We start from the raw sequence: 19,333 nt of genomic DNA, 5'->3' as shown, positions 1-19,333 counted from the left end.
GGAATTTCTAGGTTCATCCATGTTGCTGCAAATGCTATTTCATTCCTTTTTCCATGTCTTGGCTATTGTATGTAGTGCTGCAGTGAACATTGGGGTACATGTATCTTTTTGAGACATAGTTTTCTCTAGATAGATGCCTGAGAGTGGGATTGCTGGATCAAATGGTAATTCTGTTTTTAGTTTTTTGAGGAATCTCCATACTGTTTTCCATAGTGGTTGCACCAATTTACATTCCCACCAACAGTGTAATAGGGTTCCCTTTACTCCACACCCTCTCTAGCATTTATTGTTTGTAGACTTTTTGATGCTGGCCATTCTGGCTGGTATTAAGATGGTACCTCATAGTAGTTTTTATTTGCCTTTCTCTAATAATTAGTGATGTTGAACATCTTTTCATGTGTGTTTGGCCACTGTTTGTCTTCTTTGGAGAATTTTCTGTTGAGATCTTCTGCCCATTTTTTGATAGGGTTGTTTGTTTTTTTGGTATTGAGCTGTAGGAGGTGTTTATATATTTTGGAGATTAATCCTTTGTTGCTTCATTTGGAAATATTTTCTCTCATTCTCTGTGTTGTCTTTTCATTTTGTTTAGGATTTCCTTTGCTGTGCAAAACCTTTTTAAGTTTAATTAGGTTCCGTTTGTTTATTTTTGATTTTATTGTCATTACTCTAGGAGGCGGATCTGATAAGTATTGCGGTGGTTTATGTCAGAGAGAGTTTGGCCTGTTTTCTCTAGGAGGTTTATAGTATCCAGTCTTATATTTAGGTATTTAATCCATTTTGAGTTTATTTTTATGTATGGTGTCAGGGAGTGTTCTAACTTCATTCTGTTATGTGTAGCTGTCTGGTTTTCCCAGCATCACTTCTTGAAGGGACTTGTCTTCTCTCCATTGTGTATTCTTGCCTCCTTTGTCATAGATTAGTTGACCATAGGTGCATGGGGTTTAATTCTGGGCTTTCTGTCCTGTTCCACTGATCTGTATTTCTGTTTTTGTGCCAGTACCATACTGTTTTGATGACTGTACCTTTGTAGTATACTCTGAAGTCAGGGAGCCTGATTCCTCCAGTCCCATTTTTCTTTCTCAGGATGGCTTTGGCTATTCTGGGTCTTTGCTGCTTCTAAACTTTAAAATATTTTGTTCTAGTTCTGTGAAAAATGTCCTTGGTAATTTGATAGGGATTGCATTGAATCTATAGATTGCCTTGGGTAGTATAGTCATTTGGACAATATTGATTCTTCCAATTCAAGAGCATGGCATAACTTTCCATCTGTTTGTGTCATCTTTGATTTCTTTCATCATGGTCTTACAGTTTTCGGAATATGTACAGGTCTTTTGTCTCTTTAGGTAGGCTTATTCCTAGGTATTCTTTTTGATGTGATGGTAAATAGGATTATTTCCCTAATTTCTCTTTCTGATCTTTCATTGTTAGTATATAGAAATGCAGTCAATTTCTGTGTATTAGTTTTGTATCCTGCAACTTTACCAAATTCATTGATGAGCTCTAAGAGTTACCTGGTAGCATCTTTAGGATTTTTTAGGTATCGTATCATGTCATCTGCAAATAGTGATAGTTTTACTTCTTCCTTTCCAATGTGGATTCCATTTATTTCATTTTCTTCTCTGATTGCTGTGGCTGGGACTTCCGAAACTGTTGAATAGTAGTGGCGAAGTGGATGGCCTTGCCTTGTTCCTGATCTCAGTGGAAATTCTTTCAGCTTTTCACCATTGAGAATGATGTTAGCTGTAGGTTTTCCATATATGGCCCTTATTATGTTGAGGTAGGTTCCCTCTATGCTCGTTTTCTGAAGGGTTTTCATCAGAAATGAGTGTTGGATTTTGTCAAAGGCTTTTTCTGCATCTATTGAGAGGATCATTTTATTCTTCAGTTTGTTAATGTGGTGTTTCACACTGATTGATTTGTGGATATTGAAAATCCTTGCATTCATGGGATAAATCCCACTTGATCAATGTGTATGATCCTTTTAATGTATTGCTGAATTTGGTTTGCTAGTATGTTGTTGAGGATTTTTGCATCTATGTTCATCAGTGATACTGGCCTGTAATTTTCTTTTTGTGTATGTGTATGTGGTATCAGGGTGATGGTGGCTTCATAAATGAGTTTGGGAGTGTTCCTTCCTCTGCAGTTTTTTGGAATAGTTTCAGAAGGATAGGTATTAATTCTGCTCTAAATTTTTGATAGAATTCACCTATGAAGCCATCTGGTCCTGAACCTTTGTTTGTTGGAAGGTTTTTTTTTGTTTTGTTTGTTTGTTTAGTTTTTTGCTTTTTAGGGCCACACTTGCAACATATGGAAGTTCCCAGGTTAGGGGTCGAATTGGAGCTACAGCTTCTAGCCTATGCCCAGCCACAGCAATGCAGGATCTGAGTCACTGTTCGACCTACACTGCAGCTCATGACATCACTGGATTCCCCAAGGATCGAACTTGCATCCCCCTGGATACTAGTCGGATTTGTTCCTGCCATGCCACAGAAGGATTTAATAGATATTTCTAGAACATTCCATCCAAAAGCAGCAGGATACACATTCTTCTCAAGTGCACATGGAACATTCTCTAGGATAGATCACATTCTGGGCCACAAATCAAGCCTCGGTAAATTTAAGAAAATTCATATCACATCAAGCATCTTTTCTGACCACAACACTATACAACTGGAAATCAACAACAACAACAAAAAAAAACTGCAAAAAAAAACATGTGGAGACTGAACAACACGCTACTAGACAACTAATGATCACTGAAGAAATCAAAGAGGAAACTTAAAAATACTTAAAAGCAAATGTGACAACAAAGTTAGAACAATCCATAATGTATGGGATACAGCAAAGCAGTTCTAAGAAGGAAGTTTATAGCAATACAAGCCTACCTCAGGACACAAGAAAAATCTCAAATAAACAACCTAACTTTATACCTAAAGCAACCAGAGAGAGGACAAAACCCAAAGTTAGCAGAAGGAAAGAATTCATAAAGATCAGAGAAGAAATAAATGAAATAGAAACACAGACAACAATAGAAAAGAAACTAAAAGCTGGTTATTTAAAAAGATCCACAAAATTGATAAACTCTCCAGTGTCCTGCATTTGTACCCTCCTCTTCTCACGATTTTTGATTTTGGTAGCATAATTGTGCGTGGATGATTTCCTGTCTTTACTGTATACATGCCTTTACTGGTGAGCCTTGTCATTTGTGGTATTTTTGTTTCCTGTTGCAGCCTTTTCTTTTCTGCCTAGAGAAGTTCCTTTAGTATTTGTCGTAAAGCTGGTTTAGTGTTGCTGAATTCTCTTAGCTTTTGCTTATCTGTGAAGCTTTTGATTTCTCCTTCAAATCTTAATGAGAGCCTTGCTGAGTACAGTATCTTGGTTGGAAGTTTTTTCCTTTCATCACTTTAAGTATATCATGCCACTCCCTTCTGGACTGCAGTTTCTGCTGGAAAATCTGCCAATAACCTTACCAGAATTCCGTTGTATGTTATTTGTTTCTTTTCCCTAGCTGCTTTCAGTATTTTCTCTTTGTGTTTAATTTTGGACACTTTGATTAATGTGTGTCTCAGAGCATTTCTCCCCGGGTTTATTTTATATGGTACTCGTTATGCTTTTGGGATTTGAGTGAGTGATTCCTTTCCCAAGTTAGGGAAGTTTTTGGCTATTATCTCTTCAAATATTTTCTCTTTTCTCCTTCTGGTATCCATGTAATATGGCTGTTGGTGGTTTAACGTTGTCCAGAGTTCTCTGAGACTCTCTTCATTTCTTTTCAATCTTTTTTCTCTTTTCTATTTCTCATCAGTGATTTCCACTAGTTTGTCTTCCATCTTGTTTATTCATTGTTCTGTCTCCTGTATTCTGCTTTTTTGTTCCTTCTAGTGAATTTTTTATTTTCAGTTATTGTGTTTTGCATCTCTGCTTGCTTAATCCTTAAATCTTTTCTTTGTTCCCTGTTACTTGTAATTTATCAATGTTTGCCTCCAGTTTATTTCCAAGATCTTGAATCATCTTTTTTTTTTTTTTTTGTCTTTTTAGGGCTGCACCCACGGCATTATGGAGGTCCCCAGGCTAGGGGTCTAATCCAAACTGTAGCCGCTGGCCTACACCATAGCAACGCCAGATCCGAGCTACGTCTGCAACCTACACCACAGCTCATGGCAGCCTTGAATCATCTTCACTATCATTAGTCTAAAGTTTTTTTCATGGAGGTTGGTAATCTTCATGTCACTTAGCTGTTTTTCTACGTTTTTTTCTCATTCCCTTATCTGAGTTATAATTCTCTGACTTTTGTATAGATTTTTGATATGTGGTCTCTTTTTTTGCAGATGGTAGGGTTGGAGCCTCTCTCGCTTCTGATGTCTGCCCCCTTGTAGCTAAAGTTGGTATGGGGGCTTGCTGCAGGCTTTCTGATGGCAAGGACTGGTGCCTTCCACTGGTAGGTGGAGCTGATTCTTACCCCTGTGGTGCGTGGGGTCTTGTCTCTGACTGAGATTGGAGGAGGCTATGTGCCTGTGTGGTCATTAGGCAGCCTGTTTGCTGATGGGTGGGGCTGTGTTCCCACCTAGTTTGTTGTTTGGCCTGGGGCTTCTTAATCCCAAATGGCCACCTCTGGAGGAGTTCATGCTGATGATTATTCCAGAGACCTTTGCCTCCAATGTCCTTCCCCTACAGTGAGCCACAGTCATGCCTTGCTTTCCCAGGAGATCCTTCAAGAACCACAGGCAGGTCTTACCTAGATTCGTATGGAGTCTCTCCTTTGCCCTGGAACCCAGTGTACATGAAAATTGGTGTGCGCCTTTCAAGAGTGGAGTCCCTGTTTCCCCTAGTCCCGTGGAGCTCCTGTACACAGGCCCTGCTGGCCCTCAATGCCCAATGCTCCAGGGGCTCCTCCTCCCAATGCCAGATCCCTGTGATTGAGCCTCTGCGATATAATTACTTTCCAGTCAGTGGGCTGCCCATTGGTGGGTATGGGGTTGCTTGTATCATTTAATTGCCACTTCTACCATCTTGATGTGGCCTTCCCTTCTGGAGTAGGATTTTTTTTCTTTTTTTTGCTTTTTAGGGCTGTACCTGCAGCATATGGAAGTTCCCAGGCTAGGGGTTGAATAAGAGCTGCAGCTCCTGGCCTACACCAGAGCCATAGTAGTGTGAGATCTGAGCCTCGTCTGCCAGATCCCTGACCCACTGAATGAGGCCAGGGATGAAAACCCCATCCTCATGGATATTAGTTGGATTAGTTTCTGGTGTGCCACAACAGGAATTCTGTAGGATATCTGTTTTGATAGTTGGCAGTCTGTTTTCTTGATGGTTGTTCAGCAGTTGGTTGTAATGTTGCTTTTATGAGAGAAGGCAAGCTCCAGTCCTTCTACTCTGCCATCTTAACCATCATCCTGTGATAATTTGTTATGGCAGTCCTAGGAACCTACTATAATGCCCCATTCATTTATTACTTTAACCACTCTTCTAACAGAGGAAAGACTGTACAGTGCTTAGGATGATACAGTTTAAGGGTTAGAAGTTGGGGTAAGTGGCTTGCAGACACCACCATCTTGAAAACTAGTGTAGGATATGGGTTCCTGGGCCCAAGCCCTCTTGCACAAACCAAATGAGGTAGGGCTGAGCTTCTGGCCTACAATTTTGCACAAGGTCAGTGCATAACCTCAATCTCCCAATTAGGTTTTTTTCTATTATTTGTTTAAAAGGGCTGGCAAATGCACATTAAATAGTAAGGTAATGTCAGCATTTCAAACCCCAATTAACAAAAAAAAACCCCAAATGTCTTAACTCGCCCATCCATCAGTCTACATCATAATCATCTTTTGGTGTAACTGGTGTAATTCTCTAAGAACAATGTTAAAGAATGAAGTTAATGCTAACATGATATGCACTGGGGTTTAACATATTCATTCCCAGAAATATTTAAACTTTAATTGCTTAGTATTTGCAATTTATGTATAAGGCATTTTACTTTATTTTTACAAGTTAAAAGAATGAGTAGCAGAGACCAGTTAGAATTTCAACAAAATATACTTAAAACACTATTTTTATTAGAACCTTAGCTTTTGTTCTTAGAGTTGACTAAGACCCCATGTAAAGCTTTAAGGCTTCCAAAGTAGTTTTTTTTTTTTTTTCCTTTCCCCAACTATCAAGACCATAAAGGAAGTATGTTACTCTACCAAAAATGATTGAGTTGTGTTGGGCCTGGAGAAAAAGTCAGGTAAAAGGAGCCTCTCCTGGGGCTGCTGATGGTTAGGCTCATCCACCACTGCACTTCGAGCTCGACTGGAATCGCCATGAGTTTTCTGTAGAAGAGACAAAAATTACAGAAACACTTAATTCATAGTGGGAGTCGTGCATATTTTATAGCAACCTTAATTAACAGGTATGGTAATTACAGGTCAAGCAGCTCTATTTCCATTATCATAAATTAGAATTCAGTTTGTACCTTTTTATTTATTTATTTATTTATTTGCTATTTCTTGGGCCGCTCCCGCGGCATATGGAGGTTCCCAGGCTAGGGGTCCAATCGGAGCTGTAGCCACCGGCCTACGCCAGAGCCACAGCAACGCGGGATCCGAGCCGCGTCTGCAACCTACACCACAGCTCACAGCAACGCCGGATCGTTAACCCACTGAGCAAGGGCAGGGACCGAACCCGCAACCTCATGGTTCCTAGTCGGATTCGTTAACCACTGCGCCACGATGGGAACTCCCAGTTTGTACTTTTGACAAAATATAAATCAACACTAGAGCACAGATCTTGCAGAGTTACTGACCATGAGGTTTTATAAACACAAAGAAAGGCAATAAGAGACATACCATTTGCCTTTGAGGCCCCACGGTGCTCAAGTGTTCCGCTTCAGCTGTGCCAATAGGTGGCAGCAGATTATTTCGACTCAGAGGCAGTGGTGAGGGAGAGGAGAGTGAATCAGCCACCACTGGGCTGCACATCCCCCAGCAAAAACCAAGATATGAAAGCATAAGTTTATAACAATATAAGAAGACTGATTAGAATCAAATAAATTAATCAGATGAGTTTAATGTCATGCACATAAAGCTTTAAGTTGTTTATGTTCTTAAGTAAAAAAATCAATGAGAGGATTTTGGAGAATTAAAGTTTTAGATTTTCTTAATAGTATTTTCTTATTTTTTGTTGAAAGTTTATCCTAAGCATACAGCAGAAGTTGACCCTTTCTCCTACAGAGAACTTAGAATAAAGCAGTTTTCCCTATCTTATGTTGTATTTCTCTGACAGTTATTGGATTTGTAATTTCACATGTGATGGAATTCACAGTTCTGGGTCTTTTGGTTGTCCTTTTCATTAAAAACTATAACCCTCAGGTAAAGTTCCTGAACTTTTATGTCCTTCATGGGATTTTGGAGCAGTTTGCAGTATTACTTATGCTCAAGAAAGTAATTAAAACTGAATGATACTTTTGTGTCCCAGAAAAAACAAAGCAGCTTATTTTCCCACTTGGAAAAAAGCACTGTCATTAGGACAAGAGTTGATTATACATCAAGACCATTCATACCCAAATGAATGTACAGCTAGATCAGCATAATAAAATAGTGAACAGCTGAGGAGAAGCCTGGTGTCCTAACAAGGATTTTTGGTGGTTTTGGACATCTCTTCTAGTGAGTCTATTGGGATAAATTGTAACAAATTGAAAAATAAAATCAGTAAGTAACATGTTGGGAGAGAAGTATAGAGACAGGTACTTAATTTAGAAGCTGAATTTAAAACATAGCTGTGGCCTTATTATCTCATACATTGATCATAATATTAGAGATCAACTATCCTATGATATTTTGTAAATCAACAAATGATTAAAGGATTTTATTTTAAAAACTTGGTTTGGCATTTTTTTTTTTTGCACAATGAAGCTCAGAGTGACTAGTGAATGAAAGGTGAGAAAAGGAAAGAGAACATGTTTAGGGTTATTTCCTAAGAGGTGTCAGTGGATGTTTTTTCCTAGTATATAAGCAACTAGTTTGAGGTTTATAAAGTTTTTATTTTTGGTGGAATAAGTAGATTCTTTTTTTTTTTTTGGTCTTTTTTGCCTTTTTTCTAGGGCCGCTCCCAAGGCAGATGGAGGTTCCCAGGCTAGGGGTCTAATCGAAGCTGTAGATGCCAGCCTACACCACAGCTCACGGCAACACCAGATCCTTAACCCACTGAGCAAGGCCAGGGATTGAACCCACAACCTCATGGTTCCTAGTCAGATTCGTTAACCACTGAGCCATAATGGGAACTCCGGAATAAGTAGATCCTAATGGTACAAATATTAAATGAGAATTAACTCTTATTTTGGGAAGAATTTCACTGAGTATGTTCTCACTAAGGAAAATGTTTTAATAAAATACGTGTATTTATTCCTTTGGTGAGTGCCACAAAAGTATTCTAGCCAGTGTTTTATTTGTAGAAATAAACTCTTAAGCTAAATAAATAGGAAGATCCAGTATATTTATATTTAATTCAGATTTAACTCCATTTATTCTGTATCAGATTTAAACCAGTGTGCAGTCCATTATAAGAATATGTAACGGTTACTTTCTAGGCATATATTTCAATCTTATATTTAAATTCATTCTCTCTGTAAAATTCTTTTTTAGTTTTACCATAGTTTCCAGAAACTCTGCTTTTGAAACCTACACTCGGGATCCTCTGAGTATTTCTTCCACGGGTCGTGGTGTTCCAGCGCATGAGTGGCTTGTGCTGATGGGATGAAGGGTACGTGGTGGGGGATTGCGTCTCCTGGCGGACTGCACTGTGTATGACAGAAATGATGTACTAAGCTCCAGGGCTCGATTTGCCCAATTTCGAGTTGAAAGGATGTTACTGGACCCAGGCCTCATAAGTAGCTTGTCATCAAGATCTCTAGTGGCCAAATATCAGAAACCCACAATGAAATCAAGATTTCTCTGTATGGGGAGACAGAACTCACAGGGTAAAAAGTCTTAGACTATAAAATACATTTAAGGCAAAAAAAATAAAACAATCATAAATAACCTAGTTTCTTAAAGTTATACAGTCTAGCTTAGGTATGAGAATGTGTTCTTAAAAGAAGGACATCATTTCAATTATACACGTAACTTACTAGAATGGGGATTTGGGAAAGCAAGTCCCTTATTCATCTGCCATCACAGTCACTTCTTCAGTTACTGGTAAAGGCTAACCTATAGGGTACTTCAAAGTGCTTCCCAAAGTTTACCTCAGGGACTGTGATTCCTGCCATGTTTGAGGCATTCTTTTGTGTTGAAGGAATGTCATCAGAAAGACTTTAGTTGAAAGGCAAATATTGCTGCTTAGTAGTGGTGTGGCACCAGTGTGGCTCTTAACTGCAGAGATGAAAATGCTGAGATAAATGGAGCTTACAGGGGGAAGGGGGTTCTTGGAAAGCTGGGAACAGCAAAGGGTCCAGAGCCTTGTGCAGTCCAGGACAGTAGATCCCCAACTGCATAAACAACTGTGAGATACAACACTTTTTATAAGTGTTCTGATAAAATAACATGCCCAACAGTTCAGTAGCTTAAACTCTGCCCTACAGATTCAGGGGTTTTGCTTTTGTTTTTTAGCAGATGAGAGAATGATTACATTGTAAGGCACCTAAGAGACAGTGTTTTACACCATGAAATGGAAGGAAAGTGAAAGAATTGCTCTGCCCCGTATTCTTGGCTTTCACACGTTCGTCAATCTTTCAGGCCATTTTGGTGTCCCCTAGTGTGAAATATGCCTCAGTGTAATTTGAAGACCTTGTATATTTGGAGACCTTTGACAGGAAAATGCCCACTACAGAATAGAACTAAACTTTGAGCATTACTCATAAGAGATCTTTATGGTCTTCCTGCCTCCTTAGCCATTCATTTAAGCCTTTTCTTTACACACCTCAGACGCTTTCTAATTACAGGGGTTTAGGTCATAGCTGCTCTTTGTTCATCTTTATTTTTTCTCTGGACTTATCATTCATAACTGGATCGATCACTTCCGCCTTCCAGATCAACCTTCAAATCTGACCTCCTCCTTATTTCCTACCAAATGCCCTATCATTGGAAACTCAACCCACCCCAGACTCATCCCCTCACCAAACAAGCTTGAAACCTCAGTGTTGACTTTGATTCTTCTATTTTTAATAGAATTTGATTTATTTTATAATATCTTCTAGGTTATTTCATTCCTTTTTTAATTCTTTGCTACAACTTGAGTATAGACCCCTTAGCAGCCTGAACTCCTGCATTAGACTCTTTTCCTTCAGTTCCTCCTGCTTCAGTCCAAACTGCTCTACTGCTTGAAATCTACTTTAAAACTCCTGATTTAAATATGTATGCTTCCCAACCAAACTCATACATCGCTGGTGGCAATGTAAAATGGTATAATTGCTTTGGAAAATTGTACAGAAAATCAAATATACATGTAACCTATCCTATAACACTTTCTCTTTTAGATACTGAAGAAAAAAAATGAGACCAGAGGTCGTCAAAAAAGACTTATATAAAAATATTTATAGTGCCTTTATATATAACAGCCCCAACTTAGAAAGAGCCCAAGTATTCATTCACAGAAGAAGGGATAAATTGTGGTATATTACAATAGAATACTAGTTGGCAGTTAAAGAGGTCACATCAACAACATGAATGGATCTCAAAGCCACAGCATTCAAAACCCTCCACAGTCTGGTTCTAACAGTGATTAATTTCATAGTCTCTTCTTTGCCACTAGTCACACTATGGTCTATTTTAGTTCTAGAAGATTGTCAGTGGTCTTTGGTCAGAACATTAAAGCTCTGACCTACTGCCTCCTATCCTACAGAAAAAGTCAGCTTTCTTTTCTAAATATTTGAATTCTCTTATCTCCAAACCTTTTCTCACACCATTTCTCCTACCTGGAATAGCTGTGCTGGTCTTCTCTGCTTATCCAAACTTCCATCTTTCAAGGACAGGTTCACAATCTACACTTACCCACCAGAATACTTCCCTTCTTTGGGAATGCCATAGTGCTCACACTGAGTACACACACTTGGCACTCAGTCACAGGAATGCCTCTTTTTACCCGTACATATTGTCTATCTCCAATTATTTTATCATCTCCTTGAAGGTGGAGACCACTTTCCTTATATGTTTTTACTCCTCAGATGTCTCTGGTTGCATGCTGATTGACTGCTTTCCTTTTATTTCTCAGTGATCTACTAAAACATTACAGTCTATTAAGATTTTATACTTCTCCAAAAGACAAAAAAAAAGGAGTTCCCATCGTGGCACAGTGGAAACGAATCCAACTAGGAGCCATGAGGATGCAGGTTTGATCCCTGGCCTCACTCAGTGGGTTAAGGATCTGGCATTGCTGTGAGCTGTGGTTTAGGTTGCAGATGAGGCTCAGATCTGGTGTGGCTGTGGCTGTGGTATAGGCTGGCAGCTACAGCTCCGATTAGACCCCTAGCCTGGGAACCTCCATGTGCCGCAGGTGCAGCTCTAAAAAGACAAAAGACAAAAAAAAAAAGACTTTATACTTCTTACAGGAGCTTGTCCATTAGGGAGAGATTTCTTGGCTGTAGAGGCATCCCATGAACCAAGAGACCATTCACATTTGGCTGGTGACCACTTGCTGCCTGACAGAGACTCATCTATGTATCAAAAGAAAATGTTACTCATTATTGATTGGTTGGTGAATATAACCTTTTTCATTTCCCAACTTTGCCAAAAGTTAGTATTTCCAAATTAGGTCATTTATACATTTTTCTCCTTTGCCTTAACTTTTGTAATATCTTGGCCAGTAACCCTGCTGGGGCTCTAAGTTCACTGTCAAGATAATAAGATCAGAGCACTTTCCTCTTCATTTCTAAATGACAGCAGATTGGGAAACACCAGTCAACTCAGATGAAAGCAATTAACAGCTACTCTCATGGGGAGAGAGGACTTACTATTATTATTATTATTTATATTAGAAAACATAAAATATGGGACAAAAATGGAAAAAAAAAAACAGGAGTAAATTCTGTTGTCTTGTACCATCACATAATGCTGTGCTCCACACAAACTAGTGTTTTCTCCTTCACTACCCCTGAAACAGCCAGCTCCCTATGATAACCTAAATTCTGAAGACTGTATTACAAGGAGTAAATCCTATTTGTGCTGATGTTAGCAGGATTTAATCTTACATGGACTGCCATTGACATCTTAGTGTCCTGTTTATTTTCTCTCTCAGGTAATTAGTCTAAGTGCCCTTTCTGGCCAGCTCCTCTGCTAGTGTATGTATTTCCATCTTACTTTCAAGAATGTTTGGATTAATGCTTCTCCTTCCTTTGATCATTAACAACCAGAACCATGTAAGTTAACTTTTCAGGGCTTAGGCTACCTAAACCATAATCAGGACATTATACCATGTAGAAGTATTTTATTACCATCCAAGGAATATTATTTTATCTGGTTCATCCTCCAGTGTCCTAGCTGAGTTTATTTTTATTTTTTTAATTGAAGTATAGTTGATGTACAGTATTATGTAAACTATAGGTGTGTACAATATAGTAATTCACAAGCTGAGTTTATTTTTAAATAACCTTTTGTACACACAATAACTGGCCAGTATACCAACAAAGCAAATACTAGATGTACTAAGCCCAGGGTTGATGAGCATGGCCTAAGGATTAGAATCTTTTTTCTTTCTTTTTATCGCTTCCCTGTTTCCACACTTTTTGTTGCTACTAGTAACATCCAGAAGCTCTCCTGTAAGGATAGGACTACAAAAATTATTACATAGGGATGAGAGCAGGCTCATCAGCATTCTGCAGGAAATGACCATCTCAACATTTTCAAATTTTAAAAATTAAGCAAAACCCAGATAGGCTGAGACAAGAACAAAAAGAAGTCAAAAAGTAGAGGAAGAAATGTTAAGGCCATAGAAAATCTGAGATTGGTCCCTTTTTTTCATCATATTCTTCATTCTATGCAAAGCAGACTTGAACTGACCATATAGTTATATCTAGATTGAACAGCTTTTAGATACCTTTTCAGAAGAGCTGACTGAGAATTACTTGTCAACACTAATTTGCTTTTAATTTTTTAAACTGAAATTAAACTTATCTCTGCAAAAAAAAAATCACTGGATTACTGTGTAAACACTTTACTGGGGAGGAAGAAAGATAAGGCAGATAACTGAGCAAACTTTCACTGGCAGTAGCAGTCCTAGGTTCTCCAGTATGTTACCCTGCAGGACTTACCGGATTTGAGGTGATGGACAGCACCTTAGACTGTGGCACTCGAGGTAAGACCAAAGGTTGTGGTTCACTCAGCACAAAGGGGCTTTCTGAAGCTGGTCTGGTAATTGCAGCATTACTCTCATCATCTGAGCAAAGCAATAGAATCTATTATCCATGGTTATCTTCAGATCTACATCAACAGTACTGTGAAAAAGTTGCCCCTGAAAATTCATATTCTCCCACTCACCTTTGGAGCCCAATTTCATACCAACTGCATAGTTCAAAAAAAAAAAACCCTTCAAACCATTTTAAAGTGGTTTCCCAGGATGGTGATACTGGTGATGGCAGAAGGAAAAGCAAAGATTTCTAGAGCAGAGCTGTCCAACAGAACATTTGGAGTTCGAAGGAAATGTTCTACATGTGCACTGTCCAATATTGTGCCCTCTAGCCACATGTGGCTATAGGGCATTTAAAATATGGCTGCTGTTCATCAAAAAAGTCTATAAACAATAAATACTGGAGAGGGTGTGGAGAAAAGGGAACTTTCCTACGCTTTTGGTGGGAATGTAAACTGGTGCAACCATTATGGAGAATACTGTGGAGGTTGCTTAAAAACTAAATATGGAACTACCATGTGATCCAGCAACCCCACTTGTGGGGACCAATCTGGGGAACAATTCAAAAAGATACATGCATCCCAGTGTTCAGTGCAGCACTATTATAATAGCCAAGACATGGAAGTAACCTAAATGTCCATCAACAGAGAAATGGATAAAGAAGATGTGGATTACAAAAAAGTTTGAAATAATGCCATTTACATCAACATGGATGGACAGAGATTATCATTAAGTGAAGCAGGTCAGACAGAAAAGACATACCATATGATATCACTTACATGTGGAATCTTAAAAAAGATATAAAAGAACTTATTTATGAAACAGGAACAGATTTTGAAATCAAATTATGATTACCATAGGGGAGATCATAGTGGAGAGGGATAACTTAGGGTGAGTTTAACACATACACACAACTGTATATAAAATAGGTAATTAACAAGGACCTACTGTATAGCACAGAAAAATCTACTAAATAGTGTGTAATAACCTACCTCTATGGGAAAAAACAATGAGTATATGTATAACTGATTCACTTTGCTGTACACCTAGAACTAATACAACATTGTAAGTCAACTACTCCTCAACAAAATTTTTTAAAAAATAAATTTTCTTAAACAATTTAAAAATCTAACACTAACCCTAACTCTGACTGGATGGTGGATTGAGTGTGATTGAGGACAGAACTAAAAATCTTACCTATTATAATTAATTAAAATTTAAATAGCCACACATACCTAGTGAAACCTCATGCTCATTACTGCTGCTTGTTTTTGAAAGTAAAGATGTAACAGGAGTTCCCGTTGTGGCTCAGCGGAAATTAATCTGACCAGTATCCATAAGGATGTAGGTTCAATCCCTGGCCTTACTCAGTGGGTTAAGGATCCAGCGTTGCCATGAGCTGTGGTGTGGGCTGCAGACACAGCTTGGATCCCACATTGCTATGGCTGTGATGTAGGCTGGCAGCTACAGCTCTGATTCAGCCCTTAACCTGGGAACCTCCCTATGCTGCAGGTACGACCCTAAAAAGACAAAAAAAAAAAAGATGTTAACAGTTTGTTTACCCTCATTGCTATATATTACTCCATTGTATGAATATATCACATTCTGCTATTGACAAACATTTGGATTGTTTCCAGTTTATATTTTCCAGCATATAGTGCTATTATGGACATTCTCATATCTGTCTTTGGGGAACATGTATACTTAGTATATAGGAGGGTACACAGACACACCCACTAATATACATTTTGTTTATGGCTCTTTTCAAGGGCAGAGTTCAGTAGTTGCAACAGAGACTGGATGGATGGTAAAGATGCACATATTTACCAACTGGCCTTTTATATACAAAGTTTGCTGACCCCTATTTTAGGACATTTCAATCAACCCACTAAACCAGACAGAGATCCTCCACCTCTATTATAAGATCATTGTCTTTTTTAACGAATTCCTAGTCAGATTCGTTAACCACTGAGCCACGATGGGAAATCCAAGATCATTGTCTTTTTAAAGACTTTGTCTCGAAATCACAATTGTTAATACAATGAAGTAACCTAAATTTAATTTGCACAGAAAAATAAACTCAAAGATAATGATTCACAGCCTAATGTTGGTAAATTGTGAAAAGTGAGATGAAAATTTTCTCTGATACTTCAGTGGTTGATTACTGAACATTAAAGGAATTCCTGTATTACCAGGGTTTATTATTATTATAGTTTGGATATGTCTCTGGATTTTATCCTCTCTCCTATATCTCTAAAACTTAACCTCATATAATGTAAAGTAGTTTTTTTTTTTTAAAAAGGTGTTAGACCTACTGTTCTCCAATACCACCTTTAAAAGGGAACTTAACATGCATACAACAGAATGGCTTTTTAAAAAAGCCCACAGGGGAGTTCCCATTGTAGCTCAGCAGTCACGAACCCAACTAGTACGCATGAAGATGCAGATTTGATCCCTGGCCTTGCTCAGTGGGTTAACCATCCTGTATTGCCATGAGCCATGGTGTAGGTCACAGACACAGCTCAGATCCTGTGTTGCTGTGATATATGCTGCAGGTGGGGCCCTAAAAACAAACAAACAAAAAAACCCCACAGAGACAGTATTGAGTGTGGCAAACATGTATAGCAATTGGAACTATCATACAGTACTGGAAAGAGTCAATACGTGCATCCACTTTGGAAAAAATTTTGGCAGAATCTGAAGCTGGCACAGCATATCCTATGACCTAGCCAGTGCCCCTCTTATGTACCCAGTACATATGTTCACCAAGAGATATATATATAAGAATGTTTATAATAGCACTATAAGCTGGCAGACATAAACTGGGAAACTACCTCAAATGTCCAGCAACAGTAGAATGTGATATATTAATACAGTAAACTACTATATAAGAATAAAGATGAACTATTGTTACAAGAAAACAGTTGAATCTAACAAACATAATGTTGTGTTTAAATGCAAATGCAGAAGTACACATACTATATGAATCCATTCCTATAAAGTTTTTAAAAGGGAAAACTTATCTGTGGTGCTGTAGTTCAAGATAGGGTTATTCTTAGTGCAGGGAGGGGTTTAGTAACGTGAAATGAGCTTCTGGAGTGTTGGTAATGTTCTGTCCTTGATCTGGGCACTGGTCATACAAGTGGATTCATTTTTTAAAAATTAAGCTTACTTGATACTTATTTTACACTTTTCTATATAGATATACTTCTAACAAGTTTTAAAAAAACCCCATTTTCTGGACTTCTGCTTCCAACTAAGATGGAATAACAGATCTGGCTTTACGCTTCTAAAAACAATAAATCCATGGCTTTTAAGACACTGGGCATCAGATAATCAAAGGTAGTGAACTGTGAGATAGTAAACAAATGAAGCTAGCCCTGCACCTGCCTTGAAAGAGTTTCTAAGACATGAAAAAAAGAGGAAGAACAAAGGCAGAGCCTGGTGGGCTCCCTGATTTGAGAGTCCAGAGACAGCCAGATAGCTGGGGTTCATAGGACAGAGTACCAGACAGGAGAAAAATGCTCAGAAAGAGAACCCAAGAAATCTGCAGAATATGAGGTGTCCCTTGAGTACGAAAAAAGTATTGATCAGTGCATGTATGAGAAAAACTACTTGAGGCTAGGAAAGAGAACCAACTGAAAGAATTAGAGGAAACAGTGCCTGCTGCTCAGACAGAACCAGGAACAATGCCTCCTCCTACCAGCCATACTAGAAAAACTCATAATTAATGGGACACTGACAGAGTACTCAGGACAATCTTGCCTTGGTATCTGGGGAATATTTAGCTCTAGACTGAGCATTGCTCCAGCGCTGCCTGTACCAAATCATAAAAGCAGTACCAGAAAGGATCAAGTTTTGTTTGTTTTTTTTTTTCAAATAACTGCATCCTAAGAAAAGACCAAGAAGATACATACAAATGAAAAAATCAACTCCCAGTAAGATAAAAATTTACAATGTCTGGTACCCTAAGAATACCATGCAGGAAGAGCAGAAAGAGAAATTAGGGAAGCAATCCCATTTACCACTGCATCCAAAAGAATAAAATACCTAGGAGTAAACCTATCTAAAGAGACAAAAGACGTCTACTCTGAAAACTATAAGACACTGATGAGAGAAATCAAAGATGACACAAATAGATAGAAAGACATACCATGCTCGTGGATTGGAAGAGTTAATATTATCAAAATGACTATACTACCTAAGGCAATCTACAGACTCAATGCAATCCCTATCAAATTACGAAGGACATTTTTCACAGAACTTGAACAAAATATTTTAAAATTTGTTTGGAAGCACAAAAGACCCAGAATAGCCAAAGATACCCTGAAAAAGAAAAACGGAGCTGGAGGAATCAGGCTCCTGGACTTCAGACTATACTACAAAGTAACAATCATCAAAACCAGATGGTACTGGCACAAAGACAGAAATATAGATTAGTGGAACAGGATAAAAAGCCCAGAATTAAACCCACGCACCTACAGCCAACTAATCTATGACAAAGGAGGCAAGAATATATACAATGGAGAAAGGACAGTCCATTCAGTAAGTGGTACTGGGAAAACTGGACAGCCGTATGTCAAAGAATGAAATTAGAACACTCCCTGACACCATACACAAAAATAAACTCAAAATGGATTAAAGACCTAGATATAAGACCAGACACTATAAACCTCTTAGAGGAGGAGTTCCCGTTGTGGCTCAGTGGTTAACAAATCCGACTAGGGCGTTCCCATCGTGGCACAGTGGTTAACGAATCCAACTAGGAACCATGAGGTTGCGGGTTCGGTCCCTGCCCTTGCTCAGTGGGTTAATGATCCGGCGTTGCCGTGAGCTATGGTGTAGGTTGCAGACGCGGCTCGGATCCCGAGTTGCTGTGGCTCTGGCGTGGGCTGGTGGCTGCAGCTCCAATTCGACCCCTAGCCTGGGAACCTCCATATGCCATGGGAGCGGCCCAAAGAAATAGCAAAAAGACAAAAACAAAAAACAAAAGAAACAAATCCGACTAGGAACAATGAGGTTGCGGGTTTGATCCCTGGCCTTGCTCAGGGGTTAAGGATCTGGTGTTGCTGTGAGCTGTGGTGTAGGTTGCAGACGCAGCTTGGATCCCGAGTTGATGTGGCTCTGGTGTAGGCCGGTGGCTACAGCTTAGATTAGATGCCTAGCCTGGGAACCTCCATATACTGTGGAAGCGGCCCTAGAAATGACAAAAAGACAAAACAAACAAACAAACTCTTAGAGGAAAACATAGGCCAAACACTCTGACATAAATGACAGCAACATCTTCTCAGATCCACCTATCAGAGTATTGACAATAAAAACAAAAATAAACAAATGGGACCTAATCAAACTTAAAAATTTCTTCACAGCAAAGGAAACCCTAAACAAAACAAAAAGACAACCCGCAGAATGGGAGAAAATCTTTGCAAATGAATCAACTGACAAAAGGATTAATCTCCAAAATGTATATACACCTTTTGCAGCTCAATACCAAAAAAACAAACAACCCCATCAAAAAATGGGCAGAAGATCTCAACAGACAGTTCTCCAAAGAAGACATGCAGATGGCCAAAAAACACATGAAAAGATGTTCAACATCACTCATTATCAGAGAAATGCAAATCAAAACCATGATGAGGTACCACCTTACACCAGCCAGAATGGCCATCATCAAAAAGTCTACAAACAATAAGTGCTGGAGAGGGTGTGGATAAAAAGGAACCCTATTACACTGTTGGTGGGGTTGTAAATTGGTGCAACCACTGTGGAAAACAGTATGGAGATTCCTCAGAAAACTAAAAATAGAACTACCATTTGACTTAGCAATCCCACTCCTGGGCATCTATCCAGAGAAAACCATGACTCGCAAAGACACATGTACTCCGATGTTCATTGCAGCACTATTTTCAATAGCCAAGACATGGAAACAACCTAAATGTCCATCGACAGAGGAGTGGATCAAGAAGATGTGGTTCATATACACAATGGACTATTACTCAGCCATTAAAATGAATGAAATACCAGCATT

General features: G+C 38.8%; 2 protein-coding genes across 8 annotated transcripts in view; one reads left to right on the top strand and one right to left on the bottom strand.

Annotated features, from left to right (window-relative positions):
- FAM149B1 (family with sequence similarity 149 member B1) overlaps positions 1–19,333 on the bottom strand; it is a 72,738-nt gene that overhangs the window by 3,960 nt on the left and 49,445 nt on the right. For 3 of the 5 annotated variants that reach the window (XM_047760719.1, XM_047760716.1, XM_047760717.1), the window contains 5 exons: positions 13,211–13,335; positions 11,511–11,617; positions 8,653–8,877; positions 6,819–6,942; positions 6,177–6,302 (listed from right to left, as the gene is read on the bottom strand). In XM_047760719.1, coding sequence (XP_047616675.1) covers positions 6,177–6,302; positions 6,819–6,942; positions 8,653–8,877; positions 11,511–11,617; positions 13,211–13,335 — 707 coding nt within the window. The remainder of the gene's footprint in view (positions 1–6,176; positions 6,303–6,818; positions 6,943–8,652; positions 8,878–11,510; positions 11,618–13,210; positions 13,336–19,333) is intronic. The other 2 variants (XM_047760718.1, XM_047760720.1) reach the window with 2 other exon arrangements.
- Positions 1–19,333, top strand: part of DNAJC9 (DnaJ heat shock protein family (Hsp40) member C9) — a 78,462-nt gene that overhangs the window by 12,614 nt on the left and 46,515 nt on the right. Inside the window, exons 6-7 of one of the 3 annotated variants that reach the window (XR_007132207.1) lie at positions 4,326–4,435; positions 8,613–8,659. The exons of 1 other annotated variant lie outside the window; for it this stretch is intronic. Coding sequence is in view for 1 of the 2 variants with exons in the window: in XM_047760723.1 (XP_047616679.1) it covers positions 4,326–4,373 (48 nt within the window). In the remaining variant the exon portion in view is untranslated. Of the gene's footprint in view, positions 1–4,325; positions 4,855–8,612; positions 8,660–19,333 lie in introns of those variants that run through there. One more of the 3 variants, XM_047760723.1, reaches the window with a different exon arrangement.

This window comes from Phacochoerus africanus, chromosome 15 (genome assembly GCF_016906955.1).
Source record: "Phacochoerus africanus isolate WHEZ1 chromosome 15, ROS_Pafr_v1, whole genome shotgun sequence".
NCBI lineage: Eukaryota > Metazoa > Chordata > Mammalia > Artiodactyla > Suidae > Phacochoerus > Phacochoerus africanus.
This window is presented reverse-complemented; position numbering and strand designations above follow the sequence as displayed.